Raw genomic sequence first — 23,272 nt, 5'->3', positions numbered from 1 at the left:
TCTCCTCCAGCTCCAAGCTTTCAAATGCAAATAGCTCACCCTGAGATAGACTGGCTCCAGCCCCACCCCCTTTAAGCCCTGCTCCTGATTTTTATCCAAAGGACTCCATCTGTATATCCTGTCAAGGAGGAGGAGCGGGGAGGGAGTGGGGGGGAGTTGTGGGGATCGGGAGGACGGCTTCTTCTTTGGATTCCTTTCCAGTAGCCACCAGTGGGTCCCCGGGAGGGAGGCAAAGTCTCAGTGCCTCCTCTGGACAGCCTCAGATGGAAGTGACGGCAGGCTCCAGCCGCTGAGCGGTGACATCCCCCATCCGCAAGAGCATCGCCCCCCTCTGCCCCCGCCCCATGCTCCTCTTCCCCCCGCCAGCTCCGCGCCCAGTCTGAGCCGCGCTTGGCACGGGGAAGGAGCGCGCCCCTCGCAGCCGCGGACAAGGGGGCTCCGCTACGTCAAACGCGGGAGCTCGGAGGGGAGGACCGAGGTGGGGGATCGCGTTCCGGTAGGAGTCCCCCGCGGCGCTGCCTGGCGCTCTGCGCCGTGTGATTGGAGGGAGGGGAGCCCCCCGCGCTGGCGCTGCCCGAAGCGCAGACAGACTCGGCTGGCCGAGCAAGTTCTCTCCAGCGGAGCTAGCAGCCGCCCGGGCACATGTGCGAGAGCATCCAGCGAGGGCTTCGCTGGCGAGCCACCCGCAGCCGTTTGGATTAAAAGCCTCACTGCAGCAGCCGATCCAGGGGAAGAGGAGACAGGTAAGTGCCGGCTCAGACTGGGTGCGGGTGTTTTCGGGGGGCGGGGAGCCTGAGGAGTTGCAGGGACGATATTTGTCTCTGGTTTTATCCGCTCGTTCTCCCTCGCTAAACTGTTCCCAGTCCAAAGTCAGATGGTGCTGATCTGCAGAGTCAGGCGGTGGCTTGGCGTTGTTCGCCTTCAGAAGTTTCCTTTTCGCTGTGTTCTCCGGTCTGTGTACTGGGAAAGCGACTATATGCAAATAGCCTGAGCTGAGAGAGCGAGAGATCAGTGCGGTTTGGAAAAGCCATCAGAAATACAGACACCAGATGTGACAGCAGAAATAGTCGAGAACTGTAATAATGATTTAAAAAAGAAAATAGCAAGACAGTCGCCCTGTCTCTGCACGTAAGTCACGCAGACAAAAGGGAGAAAATGAAATACTTCTGCAACATTTAGGAAGGAGCAAGTCTTTTCTCATTAACTGATACAAAACTCAAGTGGCTCTCTTTGTTGCACCCAAAATCCAGCATCAGGTTTGCAAATGTGGAAATGAGAAAGGCTTATTTATTTAATTAGTATTCAGCTGGTAAGGTTAGCTCTGCAGTGCTTGAGTGTTTGATACTGACCCCTCTCCCATCCATACACATACAAGCATATCCTGCTTTCTTGGAGCAGAGTACATGCATTGCTGGTAAGTGTTTCATGGTCTGGACTGGATCCTCTGGCTTCAAGTTGATAAACGGAGAAAATTGCTTTCCCCCCTCCCTAAAGATCAGTTCTTACCTCTGTGCTTTCAATAGATGATGTAGTTCAGGTGAGTCAGGGTTATGTTATGTTAACTTCCCTGGTGATACAGGGAGGGTTTTTTTTTGGGGGGGGGGGCGGGGAAAGCAGGGGAAAGGATTAATGCTACTGAGGCTGATTCTGCAAATTGAAATGTTGATACTTTAATCTGTTTTCATTGCAAAGAAAAATCTTCTGTTTGATTGATAACTTCTCAAGTCAAAGCAGAGACTTGAAAGGGCAGCATATACTTTATAGTCCCTCTCACAAGACATACTGCCCTGCCATTTTTCAAATCAAAATGGGTAATCATAAAACATGTAGAAAATAAAATCATTCTCAGGGAAGGGGAAAAAATAAGCAAACAACCTCCCCCCTCCCCAATCCTATAGCTAAACTGTCTTGAATGCCAATCTCTAGAAGCACCTCAGCTTGGTAATGAGGTGTAGACAATATACTTCTCTCAGACTTTATTATGATTAATACTTTTTTTCTCTTTGCCAAATGCTTTGAAGTTAGCATGACAATGTATTTTATTGCATGGTCATTAATGTGAGCCAGGTAAGGTGATGAGGGTCATTTAAGTACCAAGATTGACAGATTACATTAATAGCAGAAAAGTTGTGTAACTATAACTTGCTTTAACTGCTGTCTAGAATAAGGGTTTTGAAGATACAGCAGGTAAAAATTAGTTAGGAAAGATCATGCTGCCATGCTGTTAGCAACATTAAAACAGTTTATTAAATGACAGCAGTGTAGTTAGGCTGTTTAGAAATAATCTGGCCATTAAAACTAGCATGGTTTGACTGTGCTGTTATTACCTTTGAAATATTCAGCTGGGGCCCGAATGTGACTTCTTGTTGAAAGTCCTTGTCTAGACTTTCTAGCCTTTCCAGCTTGCAACTACCAGGGCATCTAATCTATACAACCTTTTGTGTTTTTTGGAACACTGAAAAAAAGATGAAAAAATATTTAAACAAGCAAACAAACAAACAAAGCCCACGGCAAGGGGGAGAACAGAAAAAGAGCTAAGAGCTGACTCTGACAACTTCTTATATTAAAAAAAATATATTGTCTTTGGTTTGAAAACTTAACAGACACAAACTTCTAATAGTGTTAGGTAAATATCAGAGTCAATAGTCTGATCTAGTACTGTACATGGGAAGTGTTCTTTGATTGGACCAGTTCCTGTTGGTGAGAAAGACAAGGTTTTGAGATTACACAGAGCTCTTCTTCAGGTCAAGAGGTCTGTAAGCTTGAAAGCTTGTCTCTCTCACCAACAGAAGTTGATCCAATAAAAAATATTACCTCACCCACCTTGTCTCTCTAATATCCTGGGACTAACACAGCTAAACAATACTGCATACCTTGGAAATGTGTCAGTTAATGTGAAGGGAAAAAAAAAAAACAATAATCAGTAATGCAGACCATTTTCCTGCAAAAAAAAAAAAAAAAAAGCCATTAAGCTTTGCAGTTTTAATCAGAGGGCATTGTGCCCTTATAATGTGAGATATTATTGTAATTAAGGGTTGCTATAGGTCATTAGGACTGTGTTAACAATCAGCTGACAGCCTCACAACTCTTTTAAGTTTACTTTTATTGATTTAATAGCAAAGTGCTTTTACCCTTATGTATAAAAGGGTAATTGTAAAGCATCTGTATAACTGCAATTTATCCTTGAATTGACTGTAATGTCCTATGAACAGAAAGTGATGCAGCTTCAGTGTAGGCTTCTGTTTATCCTTCATATATATGCTCAATACATTGCAACTTTTTATGTGTATGTTGTATGCATCTCTCTCTGTTTAATCTTGTTAGCAGTCAGGCAGTAAAGATTTGAGGAAATCTTCATTAATATATATTAAAAAAACTCCATGTTACTTTACCTTGAGCCAAAGTCCTTATTTATTAAACAAGCATTGCTGAGGGTTTCTTAAGGGTTCTCAACACACAAATTGCATCCTCTGTGTATAGAAAATTGTGAGTTGAGTATTTTCAACTTGATGTGATTTGGGGCTAAATTTGCTACTTAGGAGTTAGTTTATGAATGCGGGGTTGGGTAATAAGTTTTCATTTTGCATTTCACTGGCTATTTCTAAACCTGATATTCTGATACCATTTTCAATGGATCCAACTCCTTCGCCATCTAATTCACCTTAGTTGATCACATACAATTTGTTCATGTCACTACTGGGTATTACTTTCTTGTGGCAATAAAGGATCAGTTAATTCTAGCTGAGGGAGGGTGCATAAGATATGTGATGATTCCCTCAATCCCTGTCTGTCACAGCACGCTTAACCATAAGCAGTAATATAGGAGTGCCTCCTCTAGGGATTTAGTGGTTCTACAGGGAAATACCACAAAGTAATTTCTTTCCCTAGGTATTGTATGAAATTCTACAAAATAACTGAGAATGCAAAAATCAAACTAAGGCCATTGCTGAAATTTAACTATTTGTGCTGTATAGTCACAACTGTAAAAATATTGTTAAACATTTATTTTCAGATATCTACATAACTGATCAAGTTAGCATGATCCTTTTCAGCAGCAGTTTAATATAAGCAGATTGGCAGGCTACAAAGAACTTGCATATGGAGAAAATGACAGACTTTTTAAAAGTATGCTTTAAAAATATAGCATTTCAGCCATATAATGTCACATAATCAACTCCAGAATACCATGGAAGACTGAGTAACAATCACTTTGCTTTCTGTGTACATTATGCGAGACTGTGTTATTTATTAAAGTCTGCCCATTGTTTTTCTGTTGTCTTGCCAAATTCTTTCACCGAAGTCGGAGGGTACTAGAGCTAGCTTTGTGTAACAGTGCCATATGTTTAGAGCAGTGTTAGTTTCTTGCTTGATAACCAGATGCAGACTACAGGATGCGCACTCCATTTACAGTGCTCCCATGTGAATATTTAGGCCAGTTAGCGGCAGGAGGTTGTGGTCTGTAGTTGTAATGTCATCTGGCACAGGGAGTTAATGGGTATGATCATGCTGGCTTGACTTGTAGAACCTCACTTGCTCAAAGGAGCTCTCTTTTTTTGAGAAGAAAGGTAAAGCCAGCAGTTGCAATGTATACTATAATTATCTAGATTTGTTTTCATATCTTCACCCATAGTTGTCTAAACAAGCATGGATTTAATGTTATTTAATGTAAAAGAGACTCCTGTGATAGGAAAGCCATGTGTGACATGCTTTAGAGCCCGCAGTCACTAAAAGGGAGTTTTATTTTGCACAGAAAATGGGACCATTTCCAACTGGCATTGTAAAATAGAATGTCAAAACATAAATATTTCAGTTGTAATAGCTCAGCTACCAAGGGGCTAACCTGCTGATTCCACTGTATTCAAGGGATCATGGTTCAAGTTCCAGTGGCAATAGTCAATTCTACAATTATCTCAGCACAGAGGGTGTTGCTTTATTGAGTGACTGACCTGTAGTGAGAAAATTAAGGGATAACTTTGCACTATTGACCCATCTTGGGCATCATTTACTGGATAGTATTGTCTTGGTCCCACTTCAGGGATGTTTCCAGAGACAGTGAAGATCAGGGTTAACCCCTGTGTATTGCCATGGTATTGAGAAGTGAAAGCCATTTAAAGAATAGATGTGGGGAAGGAAAAGTGGATAGAACTGGTAAAACTCTTCAGTTACACACATAAAAAATTGTCATCAGCTGGCTGGGAGACTTCACAGCAGAGCATTACACTGTCATGTGAAGAAATGTAGGATTAGAAAAGCTTTTAGTCTATCATTTCCCAGCCTAGAAGTATTAGGACACATGTATTGGGATGTGAAAGGCAAGGAACTTAGGGTGGGGCTGAGTAGGTGGGATAGGAGGAGCAACATGGTTCATGAACTAAACTGTCAACAATACAGTAGTAGCAATGTGTGAGTGGAGGCCAGTGAAACTAATGAGATAGATTTTCTCTGTAAAACAGAGGAGGTGGTGGGAGGAACCGAGGATCTTCTATTGAATAGCCTGGAGGCTTGGGGAAAGCAGGGAAAGGAAGAACTTACACCTGAATATCTAAAAAAGGTGAGGGGAAGAAGTAGGCTCAACCCTAACCACAAACAACAAGAAAAAGTTTTATTACTGGTACAGACATTAGCAACTGAAACAAAATATTGAGCCAGATCTTCAGCTGGTTTAAATAGGCCTTGTTGCTTTGACGTTAATGGCCTTTGCCAGTTTAGAACAGCTAAGGACCCATGAGCTGGCTCTTTTCTTCCAGTCAGGATTGCCCTTCTGAAACAATGTACATTATTCACTCTGACACTATCAGATTGTGCTCACAACATAAAAGCATATCATTTCTCAGTTTAAAAGTGTTCACTGAAACTCCTTTGCTTGTAGAGTTTAACTCAAATGCAGTTAAAATCCCAGTAGCAAGATTCCTTTAGACCTGTGATTTTTTTATGCCATGATGTTTTACAGATCAACGAGCTAAATGTCTGTGTGACAACACAAAAAATATACAGTAAATGTTCAATGGTTACTCCTTATGGATTTTTCGGGCTTATTCCATAAAGCATACATTTTAGCTATTGTGAGATATGCCAGTAGCAAACAGAAATATTAAAGACCTGGTCACAGAATATACTCCCTTAGATTACAGGATTTATCCCTTGAATTACAGTTTGAATGTTTTTACTGATGTTTGGCACTTTTGGGAAACCAGGGAGCTTTGTACAAAGTAAATTACAAAGCTGAGCTCTCACTGAAAATGAACTGCAGTGATTTAAAAACATATACAATCCCAAATTATTTCACACCCTGACATTTAAAATCTGACCTGCTTTTCTGCATCCACAATTTGAGGACACAGGTTTGCACCCCAAACCTTGTGTGGACACAACCTACATCATTTGGATGTCTGACTACTGTACCTTATCTGAAGGTGTAATTAGGTGCTTAGATGTTTAACTTACATTAGTTGCATCTGCATATGATGTCTCCCTTAGTCACTTGCACCCAGAATACTGTGTGGACAACCTTATTCAAAACAAGAACATTTTAAAACACGATAGACAATAATTGAGGATCAGTTTCTCCTTCCCTTGGTACCCAGTCCTTCAACAGCAGATGACACAAATGACACTTAAATCAGAGGCCAGAGCTGCATTCCATACAGTGCTCTCAATGTTAGTTGCTTCAAGTGAAGCACAAAACCCTACATTTATGCCTTGGCAGGAAAAAAAGCCTTGCAGTTTACCTTTTGGCGCTATCAAAATGATATTCCATATAGATGCATCAGATGATCCAGAAGAGATAGGTATTCCCCATATGTATATTAGTCTATATACATACAGTGAGAGAGAGAATATAAGATATGATATATATGAATATACTGTATTGTATATCTGTGCATACATAGAGATATTAATGAGAGAGACAATGAAAATCATTTTAATAAATAATTGTCTGTTCTGCCAGGAAGCAAAGAATATTATGCACTGGATATTGATTTTTTTAAAGGAATTATCATGTTGAACTATTAAACATGCTGGAAGGACTGAAACCCCCCGCTCCCCCCAAAATTAGTTCAGATAAAATAACGTATATTAATAGTAAGAGGAATGAAATATCCATTGGAAAAAGTATGTTGCCATTTAACTGAATAAAAGTAATAATAAAAGTAATTGGAACAATGAGACAGTGTGATAAAACTATTTGAGAATGGGTAAGGAATGATTTCTTCCGAAGTACATGAGTATTGTATATTCTGCTTTTTATCAGATTGTGCTCTCTAGGATATAGACTGTATTTCAGCTGGTAATTTGGGTGAGTTTTCAGTTCCATACTGTGATGTGTGGCTAGGGACAACAAGGATAGCACTCCATATGGTGGTTTTCATACTTTCCTTCAGGTGTAAAAGAACAGGGATCAGAAAATGTTCAAGATAAAGGTTACAGAAATGCTAGGTTTTAAATTTCTGTTCAGAGCAAAGACATTTCAGAGTGCTCTATAGAGAGACTCTAACATACTATAAATGTTTTACTGACATTTTTAATGAAAATCTATTTCATATTTTTATCTCTGATAGATATTAGCGTGCTGCCTCTTTGAAATAAACAGAGAGTTTATCAATATCAGATATCTGCAACTAACCTGGTGTAACAGAGATGTTGAGTTGGTACTTTAAGGGTGCATTTACAATTTCTGGTATGAACAGCACTTCTCTGGAGAACCGTCTCTTAACTGAACTGAGTGGTGGAGTGAGAAACATGTCATTCGGCCAGCGAACAAATCCTCTCCTGAATTCTCATGCTATTATTTTTGCTGGTTGTGTTTTTTTTTAACCAGACTATTGTCTTAATTTAAGGCTCACATCAAAGTTGAGCTATGGCTATTCAGAAGTAATCATTCAAACATATAACAAATAATTCATACACCGGTTAGCTGAAACTGGCACCTTTATGTTAGTCCCACTGCAAAGGGAATCTTCCATGTTCCAGAGATGCTTCAGAATTGTAGCATTTAGAAATCAGGGTCATGAGATAATAAGTTGCTTATTTTCTTCACTGCCTGTAGCAAGGCGCTAGCTCTTTACATATGGAGCTTTCAAATTACTGCTGCTTAGTGAACATGCTTAGTGGGTTTGTGGTTTATCCCACTGGTCTCTAAGTAGAGCCTTTCTGTTGCAAGGCAGTACCCATAAGGGATTACTATAAAAAGGCATTAAATACAGACTGTAATCAGAAGGGCTTTTTATTTGTTTTGGTTTTTTGCCCTCTAGCTACCTTTGGGAGATATATAGAAATTGCACAGCTAAAAAAAAAAAAAAAACAACCTCTGGATACTGTGGATACTGTGCACAACTATCAGAAACTGTATTTCACTCAGCTCTAATAAAGATGGTTAGTAATAAAAGAATTTACCTAAAACATTTACAGTGTAATCGCTAGTCCACTCAGTTAAGTAAAACATGCAAAAGATTAACTCTTTTTTTCTTCCAGGGCTTCCTAGATCACAGTATTTCACGCTATATGAATTACTTGGTAACCATTTTAACTTCATCCTCATTTGCCCTTTTATATTTGACACATTTCTAATGCATCTTGACTGCCTGACACGTTGGCCAGATAAGGAGCGGAAATCCTTACTGCAGGAGGAAACATTGCTTACATAGAGTTAAAGCAGTCAGATGATATCTCTGCAATGTAAGACCTACTTTTGGCCCTCTCAAATAACTCTATTTTTATTTAATTATTTAGGTTAAAGATTTTGGGAAAATAACCTCTTTGCGTTATAATGATATATTTATTTGATAGATCAAAACAGATTTAATAAATGCCAGAGGACAGAAAGTATATCAGAATGATTTAAATCCATGTTTTAGTAAATTTCCCATGCTATTTTGAGGCATTTTGTTTGGATTGGTCATCTTTCCTAGTAAATTCTGCCAGCTCCTGAATAACCAGTATTTTGAAAGTGAAACAGAGAACATACAGTATAAGAAAATGTTTATTTGTGTTACTACATAAGAATCATTCAGCCTCACACCAACATTGCATTGAACATATAAAATCAAATTATTTTCTGACCTTTTTGAAGATATAAATAGTTGCGTAACATGCTTCATATCATATCTGACACTTGGTTTTGAAATGGGAAAAAAAATGAATGGGGAAACTCCTGGCTTTTTAGCTGATCAGATTCAAATCAGAACACATCAAAACATCTGGTGTACTGTGACTCAGAATCAATCAAGTTCTGAGTCACCTTATACTACTTTCTATCACTTTCCTGCTAAATGCAAGAGATTTAAGCTAACATATGTCCTATCCTTTGGTATGAATCACTGCTGTTAGATGCTTTGTTCTTATGTCCTAATAATGACAAGTAAAATTAGCTGTAACAGAGAGGAGTAAAAAAATCAAAGCTAGTAAATGTAAAATAATTAGAAGGAGGGGGAAAGAGAAAAGACTGTGGTGTTTGTATTAGGAAAACTTCATAATCAAGAGAACGTTCATCAGAAAAATATAAAACTTTGTATGATTTTATGATTAAGATGCAGATCGACCAGCAAGATTAATATAATCCAAGTAAGACAATATAAAATGTCAAAGCATTATTGTATAAGCTAAAGTCTGTTAATACTACTAACGATGATGAGAAAAGTTTTAGTAAAGTATAAGATGCAGCAAGTGAAAGCTGAAAGCGAATGTATGTTTTTTAACTTCCTGACAATAGTTCTTGTCTTTTCCTCTGATAGGTACCTATTATACCATTTCACTGGTGAAGGCTATTCAGCAGTGGTGACCTCTTCCAATCGAACACTCCACGAATTATTATCTCTGGACTCCCAGCTGATACCTTGCCGGAGGCTAGAGCTACTGAGCCAACTGGAATTGCGCCCACACTCTTATCAAGGTTTTTTCTTACACAGGGGAAAAAAGATGAAGTTGGGCAAAGTGGAGTTCTGCCATTTTTTGCAGATAATAGCTCTTTTCCTGTGTCTTTCTGGGATGAATCAAGCAGAACTCTCAAGGTCCAGATCAAAGCCCTACTTTCAATCAGGGAGGCCGAGAACCAAGCGCAGCTGGGTGTGGAATCAATTCTTTGTGCTGGAGGAATACATGGGTACAGACCCTCTCTATGTAGGAAAGGTAGGGGATTTGATCAGCATTTGGAAAGTGAAGATGCTTGTTTTCTTGATGCATTTTTACAGTATGACTCTGATTTGTCAGTCTATTGACTTGGTAGGAGTAGGCCAGAATAGAATACTTTTTTTTTTAAAATAAAAAGATTGTTGGAACTACAAAAAACAGTAACAATACACTCTTATCTTTGATTCCTCATTTAGAGTTTTTTTTCCAGGGCCATATATTGTAGCTATTAAAAAAAGAATTAGGATAACCTAAGCATTTTACCATTGTTATCACAAATATGATATTTAATTATTCATATAAAGTTAATAGATGCTCATTACACTCAATATGACATTTATTTATTACATAGCTATATAGCAACATAACTGTACGTAGTCCTTTAAAAGAAATAAGAAAAAAGGCAAACAGAAAACAGAGTTTCTGCCCTATATTGCTTACAGTCTTAAGATCGGGGTCTGCATTATTGAAGACAATGGTGAAAGGGCAGAATGGCAGGTTGTAAGTGGTGGCTAGGAGAATGAGGGAGTGTCTGGAATTCTGCTGTGCCCTGGTCTTCTTTGACTGACATACTGGTACTTTGGGGGCATAGCTGGCCAGTAATCTTTAGTGCAATCCAAATGCTGAGCTACACTAAAGGGGACACTGTGCCAGTATAAAACAACCTCCAGCATCAGGGAGTCCCAAATGGCTTTTTTGTAGCCCCTTGCTGCATACTGAGCGCAGCTGTGAAGCGGGGCCTAAGCTTAGTCACTGTTTTGTGGTGGCATGTAATATAGCTTGATCAGTACCTTTCCAAATGAGAAATGGTTAGGTTTTATTTAATATCTCTGGTAATTGTTTATTGAAAGAAACATTTTTCTCCTATTTTACAATCTAGTTTCTTATTAAGAAATATATACAAATTAATAGAAGTAGTTAGTTTCTTGGCTGAATTAAAGCAAACATAAAATACAATATAGTAATTATTTCTGATAAAATTATAAGTTTATAAGTCGATAAGAAGATCCAGGGTCCAAATAAAATAATTCAAAGCCTACTGATGCAAACACTTGGGTACGTGAAATTTTTTTATATATGTGATCTGTCCCAGTGATGTCAAAATTACTTATGCTGTAAGTGTTTGCAAAGTTAAGTACACCTTGATCCTGCCAGGTGCTTTAACCACATGAGTAGACCCAAAAAGATCAAAAGAGGGATGGTTATTATGCTTAAAGTCATGCACATGTTTAAGTGCTGTGCTCAGCAGGGGTCAGAGTGCTAAGCACCTTGCACAGTTTATTCCATAAAGACTTACTAGGGTCAGAAATGATGAAATTATCAGATTCCAGTTATTTCTTATTACAGGAGTCATAAAAAGGCCTGCTATATTTAAGGTTATGTAAGAGTTTCCATTCTGATATCCTATTTTCAGTCATTTATGGGTTTCAACCTTTGAGGTTGAAATTGTTCCAGCTTGATCTCTGTCTGAAGGTGTAGGTCTGTTTAAATATTCAGCCACTTTTGACTGGTAGTAGAAAGTTGAAGTTTGGATTGAAAATAGTCCTAGCTGAGAAATATCTACAGCTATTTTAGAGAAAGTTGGTTTGGATTTGATCCATTGCAATTCACATTTTGCACATGTTTAGTACATTTTGCATCGAGTTCTCATTACAGCAGTACCGTGCACAGGTAAAGAAGTCCACACCACACGTGCATGGCTAATTTAGTGGTACAGTGAGGTATTTATTGAAGGTGCATAGTGAATGAGGCAGGCCTCCAAAGGCACTCTTGTCTCATTTAGGGGTACATTTTCAGAAGTCGGACTACAGTATGAGCTCTCTATTTCTAGGTACAATTTGTATCCTGCCTATTTTTCTTTTTCATCCACAAAATGATTTGCTGGTACCAGAACTCATATTTGAACTAGAAAATCATTTTGCAGATGCAGAAAATATAGGCATAAATTTGCATGTGGAAAAGGGACAGTGCTTTACTGAAAAATACCCGTTGCTGTGCATATTGTAAGATAAGATGCACAGATCATAATGTTAACAGGAAAGGGGATCTGTAGTGTGGACTTCCTATGGGTCAGATTGTGACATTAGCCATGCTTCCATGCAGGGGAGTGAAGGAATGCAGAGTTACTTTTCTGTATGGGCTACTGTAACATTGTGGAGTGAGCAGGCACAGGTGAGCTGCTGCTTCCACCTCCATGCAAATGGTTGGTGAGTGGACAGGTGGGAGTGGTGACTGGGTGAGGCTTACACCCCAGTGTTCGAGGAGAGTGGGAAGTAAGCTGTGTTGGGATAGTTAGGATAGCAAGGGGGAAACAGGACCAAACTCAAGTCACATTCCAATCTGCTCTGCTCTTGGGACAGCTCAGCGGTGCATAGCTCCTTGTTCAAAATGTATTGCAAGGTGCAGTCCAGGTCTAACTGCACAGGACAAGACACCTTCCTGCAGCCCTCAGAAACTGTGTGGGATAAAGTGTTTCAATAACATTTAGACAAATAGATCCACATTACGGTATGTGTTTTCCTATCATTTTCTTTAAGAAGCCATAGGCATTTCAGTTTAAAAAGCAGTGTTAGAGGATGTTAGAGTTGCATAGGAAATCATGCAAAGTCACAAAGTGCCAGCGTTAAATGCATGCTTAACATTAATTTTGTCATCTTCTTTGTATGCATTTTGACACATCAGGTACATGATGACAGAGGGTGAAGTCATAGCCCCAGTGAAGTCAATGGTCAAAGTCCCATTGACTTCAATAGAGCCAGTATTTCACCCATAATATTTTTTCAAATGATATAATATCATAGTTTTTCTAGACTTTAGATGAATATATGGAGTGTTTTGTAATATTGCATTCTTGTATCCTTAAACGATTTTCACTGCTATAATAGATCAATATACTTTTGTATGAAACAGGGCTTGCTTCTTCTCTCACATTGGTGTAAACCACGTGTAACTTCACTATTGTTGGGGCAGGTACATCAGTTTAAAACTGTTAGAAGTCAGAGGAGAATGAGACAATTAGCCTGTTTATATACATTCTTTTCTCTCCAAGATTTGAATTTTAATGGTTCAGGTCTGTCACAGGGGCACGCTACTCACCACTGGGGCACTTCCTGGTGGCTGCATCTGGGGATTAGCTCCACTCAGGTCTGACACCCCCTTGTGCTGGTCGCTGCACACCCTGTTTTTTTTCTCACAATCCCTGTGACTCTGTCTTCATGGCTTGGTCCTCCGGCCAGGTCATTATAGTCTTCCCCTTCTGGGGTATCAAAGACTTACCATACCAATGGCTTTAGGTAGTCTTCTCAGTCTTCCCCAGTGGTTCGTAGGGGAACCTGGGCCAACTCGGTACTTCAGGTTCCAGTCCAGGGACCCTATCTCTAGCAAGGGTGGCCTGCTCACTCCCAGATCATGTTGCTCTTCTCGTGGAGTCCTTCCTACATCTCAGCTCTATTTTCTGGCTCCCTCGCCTCTCTGGGTTTTCCCTCCTTCCAGGGATTAACTGCAGGCTACCTGGCACTGTAGCCCCAACACCTCCCTTTTCCCAGGCAGTGATGACAGACTACCTCCCTGCAGCCCCTTTCTGTTGCCAGCTTTCTGTCTTTATAAATCTGGCCCACCTTCTCCCCCAGCTGAACTTCATCAGCAAATTAGGTCTTAGCACTACCTGGCTTTGCTCCAGTGGCAGCCTATAGGTTAATTTTAATTCTGCCCCCTGGTGCGTATGTGTTTCCACACATATTTTGATTACATGGTCACATACTGGTTCTCAAATAATACAACAGGGATCAGCAACCTTTGGCATGTGGCCTGTCAGGAAAATCTGCTGGCAGGCTGGTTCGGTTTGTTTACCTGCAGCATCCGAAGGTTCGGCTGATCGCAGCTCCCACTGGCTGCGGTTTGCCGTTCCAGGCCAATGAGGGCTGCGGGAAGCGGTGACCCCTGGTGCATATATGTTTCCACACAGACTTTAATCCCTTGGCCTGTGCTGCTTCCCGCAGCCCCCATTGGCTTGGAACGGTGAACCGTGGCCAGTGGGAGCTGCAGTTGGCTGAACCTGCAGACGCTGCAGGTAAACAAACCATCCCGGCTCGCCAGCGGATTTCCCTGATGAGTCTCGTGCCAAAGGTTGCCGATCCCTGTAATACAATATAATAGCATACAATTTTTCTACTGCTTTATACTGGCATGCAGAGAATTGTTTAGTCCTTCAGGCCTTGTGTGCAGTGGACACCCCATCACAATGGCTCAATCCTGCATTATGTTCAGTGCCTCCTGGGATGTGCTTAATACCCAATAGGATAAGGTGCTTAGCCATATACGGCACAATTTCTTTCCATCCATCAGCACAGCACAGGTACAATTCAGGGGATGCAGCAGTTAATTATTTAGCAAATCTAACTGAATACAAAATTATTTAGCAAATCGAGCTGAGCATTCATGCATACCAGAGGTGAAATGTAGGGGATAAGCCAGTCAACTCTGAAGCCAATTTATCTGGAAACTTAGGTGGCTTATATTTGTTGGCAAATGTTTACTATTACTCTGCAGTATTTTGTGTAAAAAATGCCTTACTGTGTATTTTCCATATAAATTACTTTAATGAAGCCTGTTTGGCATACAAATAATAGTGCACAGTACTAAACAATTCTATGCATGTGTGCCTAAAGCTGTAGAAAAATTGTATGCTATTATATTGTACTATTTGAGAACCAATATGTGATCATGTAATTAAAGTCTGTGTGGAAACATATATGCACCAGGGGGCAGAGTTAAAATTGTGCGTGCAATGATAACTTGGGAATTTTCTATTTTCTTGATTGCTTAACCATGTAACCCTAATGTTCTCTTAATTTTATTTTTTTGGATAAAATGCTGATAAGAATTTCAGTCTCCTCCAGAGCATTGTGAGAAATTGCATGACACCAGATCTCATTCAGCCGCAACCTCTTCCATTTTTTGCCTGTCTAAACAAACAAACAAACAAACAAACAAACAAACAAACAAACAAATCAGGAAAAGAGAAGAAGACTGTGAACGGGAGTGTACTAGTTTACAGTCTGATTTCTGGCTTCACTAATTTAATCAGTGTTTGTCTAGAGAGAGGCACTAGCTGTAAAAATCAGATCCAAACCCAGCTCTGGATTCTAAAATCTTCCATATTTGAGAGCAATGGGAGTGGTGCTGGCCATCTCCAGTTATGTGCAATATGTTTAATGAGATCCATTCTTTTTTAATACAATCTCAATAGGATCTGAAAGATTCTGCAAACAAAACACAAAAGAAAATAGGTATGAATGAGTGGAAAGAAAAAAAAGAAAAAATCCTTGTGGACTTTTAAGTGGCATTTTACGGATGAGGAAACTGAGAAAGAAAAGTTAAATGATTTGCCCAAGGTTATTCAGTTAGAGCGTGTCAGAGCTGGAGTTAGAACTCAGGACTTGCTGGCTCCCAGCCCCATTTTGCTTATTTGTTAGATAGCCTCTTGGTGCTTCCTCTTAACTACTTGAAGTTAAAAAGACATTTGGACACAATTTTCAAATATGGGCCAAGATATATAAATGGAATTATTATTATTATTTTATATTGCAGCTGTGTCCTAAAGTTCCAATCAAGATCAGAGCCCTGTTGTACTAGATGCTGTACAACATGGTAGACATTGTCCCTTCCCCAGAGAACTCAAAAACTAGGGCCCTAATCTTACAACTAGCCTGTGGAAACCACCATGGATGAGATGGTGGTAAGTAGTTGTCATCCATTAGGCCTGAACTCTTATGCAACTCACACTTCCTTTTGAAGTGTAGTCCTGTATCATTCTATTCCACTTGTCCTATCTCCTCTACTGACATGTGCAGGGGACAATCACCTGCTCCTCTCCTTCCTGGCCTACTTACCCTATCTATAGTTTTTGGGAAGGGAGATTGGGCAAATAGGCTCATACTCTATGGTTATTAAATGTTCTTAATTGGAGCCAGATAATCAATCCACATCTCTTCCCCTACATTCTACACTGTCTCAGAAACACTTACTGCTAAAGGCCTCTTACTTCTCTGTGGCTGAAACATGCCAGAATCCTGTGGACTAATGAGTGGGTAGAAGACCATTAGCCCACTGCCTAGAGGGCCAGTACATTTAAGAGAGTGTATATATATGCAGTGTACCATTTGGGAAAGGGAATCTATAGGTAGGGAAATGGAATGATCCAAATGTCTCCTCTCTTTTCTGTATGACCAAATGGCAGACGGTAGTGGTTTTTTTTCCAGCCCTGTCAGGCCTGTGAAAGAGGGTTACTGGGGTGGAGAGTGTGCTCTCTTTCCCTTTCTCTTTGAGGCCAGGAGAGGAGATTTATTAGGGTAAAGGACATTTCTTTCGCCTCCCTGTAAAGGTAGGAGATGGAGGCCTGATGAAGGAGGGATGATATTCACATACATTATTAATACTGTTCCAAAAACATACAGCACACTGTACAGAACATGTAGACTAGAGCAACAAAGAGCTACCCCAAAGAGCATAGCCCACCATTTTCAGAAGTAGCCATTTATTTTGTGGGGTTTAATTTTGGGGTGCCCAATCTAGCACAGTTTGAAAATGTTGGCCTTTCAGGTCTAACTCCTACCAATATGATGGTACACCAGTTCCTGAAGAGTTGAGGAGATTTCTTCAGTGAAGAAAGTAATGTAGGAAAGCTGAAGACCTCTTAATACAAATATTGGCTATTCACCAATTATTAGAAATTACCACCAAAGAATTTGTCATTGACACTGTATGACAAATTCTCAATTGAGCCCCAAAACTGCAAGCAAATGCCAAGTTATGGCCACTTACATCTGGGCTCCCAAATACTTTAAGTGTTCTTGCACTATATTTCCTAGCCATGTCTTTCTGGGAGGTATGAAAAAGTAGCCGCACAGTCATTTCAGACTCACATGGAGGAAATATGTATATTTGCAAGTTTTTCTTGTCTATGCCTTTTTCTGTTGCATAATAGGTATAAGCTCTATTGCTTTGTATATTCACAATAAACTGTTCTGGAGATTGATAAAACAATTCTATTGTGCTTCTGAAGTTTATCAGTCTGAGCAGCTCTTTATTGCTTCATATAATACAAAGTGATAACAGTTGATCCCTTAAGTAAAAAGGGACACCACCATTCTTGTCAATGATATTGCACTGCAAGTGCTGCCGCTATTTGAAACAAATGAGAAATACAACGAATCTAAACTCTACTTAGATATCTCAGCATGTCTGACTTAGGGGGCTGCGCACACTACCCATTGTGCTCTAGGGCATACAAGGGGCTGCAAGCTCCCCTCTGTGTTCCTGGTCAGGTTTATGGGCTTGTGTGGTGATAAATGGCATGGGCCATGGCCCTGTTTCCTCCCCACCACCTTAGGGCTGGGTTGTGCTCCCAAGGTACAAGAGGAGGAAGTAGTCTTTGCAGTCCCCTAAGCATAGGGAATGTGATTGCTCTTTCTGGAGGGGACTTAATGGGAAGAAGATTCCTTACAATCTCACTCGTGCACCCACACAAGGGCCAGGAACAATTTATTTATTAGAAAAGATAGTGTGAATGAAAGAGCTAATGGGATACCTACTCAACTAGGAAGTGGACAGTGTCACTTTTTTGATCCTTTAGCATAAGATAGAACACTGACATTTAATGTGAGGTATTGTGGAAGGGAAAGTTTTATGGAAGTGGTGACATCACCACTGTTGCCCTCACCTGAACCTTTTCTTCAATGACACAGTCATGCTGTTTAGATAATCTTTTAATAGCAGTTCTGCATTTTGATTGGCCACTGGCCTTCACCAATAACATTATGCTTAATGTTTCTTCAGGAAGTTATTTTAAACTATGTTATAAGGGCTTCTCTAACAATATAGAAAAGTAAAAGCTAATTTTGCAGTGACCTACTGTAGATGCAGGTCTCATGCATGCTTGGCTAGTTATCAGAAAATGCCTTTTCAGCATGAGGACATGAGCAGATTTAAAATTTTGATGACAGTCAAGCTCATGCTGCTTCAGCTTATTTTTTTTTTAGTTTATTTGCTTTCCTTTCTTTTTGTCTTGCGCTAGCATTTCACCTCCTTTTCATCTTCTGAACTTGTTCTTTAGTTCTGTACCCATAGCTTTTGACCATCACTAATTGTGCAGTTTTACCTCTGTCATATACTTTTATTGTTGTAAATTACTGAAATCTGAAATACAGAGCCATTAAATGGAGGTTATTGGTAATTTTGTTTATCCTGAAAAAAATGAATCCTACGTCATTTTAAACTTCATGAACCGATAACTGTTTGTCCCACCTTTAAGATTTTTGTCTCATTTGTGGTCAACGACAAGTCAGGATGTATGTTTGGACCTCTTGTCCTCCATGCCAGTGCTTAGCTAACTGTTCATAGGTCTTATCCAAAGTCCGGGGGATGCAATGGGAGTCCTTCTATTGACTTTAATGGGCTTTGGCTCATGCCCCTCGTGAGGTGATATCAGAAACATGCCTAGCAAGTCTGATTCTTTTACAATCTGCTAGCATAGTGCATCTCTTCCGGGCAATCTTTCTCTTTACTTTGACATTTTTCACCAAACCTTCCTGAAGCATTTGACACAAATGTCTATCTACAGACCCATCAGGCTTTCATTCCAGGTATTAAGTGTTTTTCATCTCTCACAACCATAAAGTAATGCTGGACCTATTGCTGTGCTATAGGCTATTACTTGCATTGTAGTGCTTGTGCCATCTCTTCTATGCTCTGTTTCTCCAGCTGTTAAATAATAACCTTGCCTTCTTGTTACAACCCTTTGTTTCTTCCATCATTCTAGAGACTTGACAAAATGTTTCTATGGAAAGATCTAATACACACAAACCATATTCCTGGGTGTATGTTTATGTGTGAGTGCATATGGGTCTTTTTTCTGTATGAACTTTCCCTCTTTGTTAAACAGAGCATTTATGACTTGTTTAAAGACACTTGGAGATCCTGTATGTTCTAGTTGCTAAAGATTAAAGGCTCAAAGTTTGCTTTGAGTGCACAACCAAGTGAACTTAAACATAATGGAGATTTGTGTTGCAGAATTTCCCCTGTGTAAGTATCAAAGGGGTAGCCGTGTTAGTCTGGATCTGGAAAAGCAGGAAAGAGTCCTGTGACACCTTATAGACTAACAGACATATTGGAGCATGAGCTTCGTGGGTGCATCCGACGAAGTGGGTATTCACCCATGAAAGCTCATGCTCCAATACGTCTGTTAGTCTATAAGGTGCCACAGAACTCTTTGCTGCTTCTCCCTGTGTAAGTGTACATCTCCTCTACACTGACAACATACTTGAGAGGAGAGGGTGCACAGAATGCAGGAGGGGTGCATGTCAGGGGCAGGTAGAGGTATGGTGGAGCTGAGCTCTGTTATGTCTGATTTCCTCCTCTCCCCATTAATGAGCGTGTATTACAGATCCTCCTTTGTGTCTGATCTGCAGAGAATATGTGACGATAAAGCCCCACTTAGAGGGAATTGACTTTTTAGTGCAAGCTATACAAGCTAATGCTTTTAGCTCTGGACAGCTCTGATTCAGTCCTGAATGTGTCAGCCAAAGTGGTGACCATCACATGAGTTCCAGTTTCCACCAATGGTGAAAGTTAAAGAAGGTCTCCTGCTTCTCTAGCTTCCAATGAGGCTGGATGGATGAGGATCAATGAGCAACAATCAGTTCCCTGTATTTTCTATTGCCAACTACATCTGAATGGGGAATTGGGGCATAGGAGGTTCTGTGTTCCAATTAAAAATATTGTATAACCTTTTATATGCATAGAATATCAAAAATGGAATGTAAAGCTAGATCCCTCACTGTATCTCACTTTGTCCCAACCCATGTGTGCATATAACTCATTCCTAGCTGGGCACACAGTAATAACTAAGTTCTTCAAAGTAGTTATATTGTATCATTCCACAAGTACTGTATTTCAGGAACACTACAGCTGGTTTATATTTGTCAGTACTGGTGAAAGTCTACATTCCTTTACATTTCAATATTTGTGTCCTAACCCAGATTATCTATTTTGCTGTTTGCTTTGTATTAAATGAAATGGAATATCAGAAGATACATTTACTTTTGTCTCATTCATTTGTGCTGTCTGAAAAGGAAAAACAAAAACAAAACCCAACACCTAAACAACTTCTTAATAAAGGAAAAAAATCCTATCTTTTGCTCTCACTGAAGTCAATGACCTAACTCCCATTGATTTTAGTAGAAGTAAGACATGGCCCTAATTGCTTATATATTCTTTATGTTCATGTTCTGGTTAGTGGGTAGTATTAACTTTAATAATTTTATAGTTCAATTAACTATCGTAGCTGGAAATTTTCTATTTCTAATTCTTTAAACTTCAAAGAACAACCGTTATTTTGTTATATGCTCTGTATTATATTGGAGGTATTTTTCAGTACTTTCATTTGAGGAAGAAAGGAATCATACAGTTAATTTAAATTAGCATCAGTATTTTTGCTGTACCTTTTGCTTTGGACAAAAAATATATTGCATAAATATGCTGCTAAGCTATACGCTATGAAAGGGCTGGCAGGTTATAATAGCATAAAATGCATATTTTATTTTGTCCTCAAAACATTGATAGGAGAATGATTATGTATGGATTTTTATCTTAGGGTAAATATTTTTTTTCAAATCCAAAAAGGTGCAGAATAACCATCAGTCTTATATCCTAAATATAATATTAATGGCTTGCAGTGCATATTTGCATAACAATTGAACTTTTGTTACTCAAATTCAAAACATTTCCCTTTATATTTCTTGGTTATATAGAAAACATCTATCTTTCTTACCAAAGTATATTTTCTTCCAGTTTAAAACAAACAAACAAAAAATACCTCACTTGTTTAACATTTATTTTGTACAATCATTATTTAGGATAACTCATTTTAGTTTAGGAGGAAGACCAACTGGAAATATTGAAGGATCATGTGGTAAAATAGCAGGGGAAACCAAAACTGGAAAATACATGTGCGCTAAATAATAGTGTATATTCAAGACTCAATCTTCCAGATGTTTAGAGACAAGTTTTGCACGTGCTGCCTTGGATAGCTCCAATGCTCAATAGTGTTTTGAAAGACTGGACCCTTGCGGTAGAGACCTTGTCCTTGTATATGTGTGGCGATATATAATCCTAAAATACATGGGAAGACAAATAGTACTAATGGAACAGGAAACACTTTGATACAAGTACAGTACAGTAATTTGTAATATGTACATGTACCTTTTGAAGGTACATAAAGGTCACAGAATTTGCCATAATGTCTCAGAGTCTCAGTCTGTGTTGCTCAGTATTCTGCCTCCGGGGGGACAATACTGAATGCTTCAGAAGAAGGTGAATACTCTGTAATGTGCTTTGCTGATTGTACAGTGGGGTAGAACTGAAGATTCAGTCCTAATGCCTGTATTATATTGGAGATATAAGGGGCAGTGGCCATTCTGCTAGGGGACGTGGCCGGATGCCCAGTCACCGAGAGTGGGTGTTGCAGCCCTGGTTAAATGGGTGTATCCTGCCATTTTTCAAAGAGGCACAAACTAAGATGATCAGTTTACACTCTGAAGCATAAGTGCTACTGACTCTGTTACAGCACATGCATAATTACCTATGTTATTTTTGGCCATAAAATTATTCAGTCCATTTTTTAAAATCCAGTCACAAGATTTAAATCTACAAGTTATTAAACAAAGAGTGCTGGGAATTGCTGGACAACAGGTGGCAATATATTCCACAGTTTAGCAGTGGAAAAAGCATGCCTTAACTTCCTAAAGTTCTGTGTTCTTGGTAGACTGCAGCTTATCTTAGTGCTTGATAGAGTTTCCCATGGATGAACAGGATAAATTTTAGGAACAGGAAAAGAATATCTGGACCAAAAAATTCTACCACTTTTTTGTGGACTGTGAGAAATGAATAAAGCTCTACATTTGCCAAGTGATGTCTGGGTTTCTGACTTCCCCTGAAATGAACTGGAGTCACATGGTGTTATTATCCTTCCACATCTATGGAAATCAGGAGCAACTGTATTCATGTCAACGGAGCTAGTGAGTTACATTTATGTAAAACTGGTGTGAGTGGAAGGAGTCTTGAGCCCACAGGTTTGTGTCTCTGTGTAATGCATTGGAAAATTAAGAACAAGTCTGATTCTTAAACTATGTCTGCACTGCAGTCAGGTTGTATTTTGCTATCTTGTGTGAAAGCATTGTTCTAGCCAGGTTGCTAAAATTACACTGGTCTATGATTTTTGAGAAGTCGTCTGCTTCAGAGATAAAATGTGCTATTTATTATGTATTTTGATGTGCTGAATTCAAATATGACAATTAAAACAACTGATTGGCTACTGTTTCTAAGATATTTAAGTTTTTACATTTTATGTCTATGTATATTGTGTAGATAGTAGAGTTTTAATCATAAATTGTAAAGCTAGGTCTTTTCATGTGTTTATGGTTACTTTACATGATAATATTTCACCTGTCCTGTTTATGTAACACTTTAAAAATCAGCAAAAGGGTTATATAAATAAAATTTATTATGAAACAAAAGGCAAAAAACTATTATGTACATAGTTTAGTCCTATTCAGTGTCTACTCGGCGCTTCTTGGCTTGTCTCTTGTATTCATAAAATGGAGCATCTCTTGTCACTGTCCAGCAATAGTCTGCAAGCATTGATGGGCTCCATTTGCCCTGATAGCGTTTCTCCATTGTTGCAATGTCCTGGTAAAATCGCTCCCCGTGCTCGTCGCTCACTGCTCCGCAGTTCGGTGGAAAAAAATCTAGACGAGAGTGCAAAAAATGTCTCTTTAGTGACATATTGCAACCAAGGCTTTTGTATGCCTTGAGGAGGTTTTCCACCAACAACCTGTAGTTGTCTGCCTTGTTGTTTCCGAGAAAATGTATTGCCACTAACTGGAAGGCTTTCCAGGCCGCCTTTTCCTTGCCACGCAGTGAATGGTCAAATGCATCATCTCGAAGAAGTTCACGAATCTGAGGACCAACAAAGACACCTTCCTTTATCTTAGCTTCATTTAAAGTTGGAAATTTTCCACGGAGGTACTTGAAAGCTGCTTGTATTTTGTCAATGGCCTTGACAAAGTTCTTCATCAGACCCAGCTTGATG

The 23,272-nt window shown here is 39.5% G+C and overlaps 1 protein-coding gene across 1 annotated transcript in view; it reads left to right on the top strand.

The window, feature by feature from the left end:
* Positions 1–210: 210 nt before the first annotated feature.
* Positions 211–23,272, top strand: part of LOC117873317 (cadherin-7) — a 102,141-nt gene continuing 79,079 nt past the window's right edge. The window contains exons 1-2 of the mRNA XM_034762553.1: positions 211–743; positions 9,732–10,125. Of these exons, the coding sequence (XP_034618444.1) occupies positions 9,916–10,125 (210 nt within the window). The 5' untranslated portion in view covers positions 211–743; positions 9,732–9,915. The remainder of the gene's footprint in view (positions 744–9,731; positions 10,126–23,272) is intronic.

Source organism: Trachemys scripta, chromosome 2 (genome assembly GCF_013100865.1).
Source record: "Trachemys scripta elegans isolate TJP31775 chromosome 2, CAS_Tse_1.0, whole genome shotgun sequence".
Lineage (NCBI taxonomy): Eukaryota > Metazoa > Chordata > Testudines > Emydidae > Trachemys > Trachemys scripta.
The sequence above is the reverse complement of the archived record's forward strand: the minus strand, read 5'-3'. Positions and strand labels throughout refer to the sequence as shown.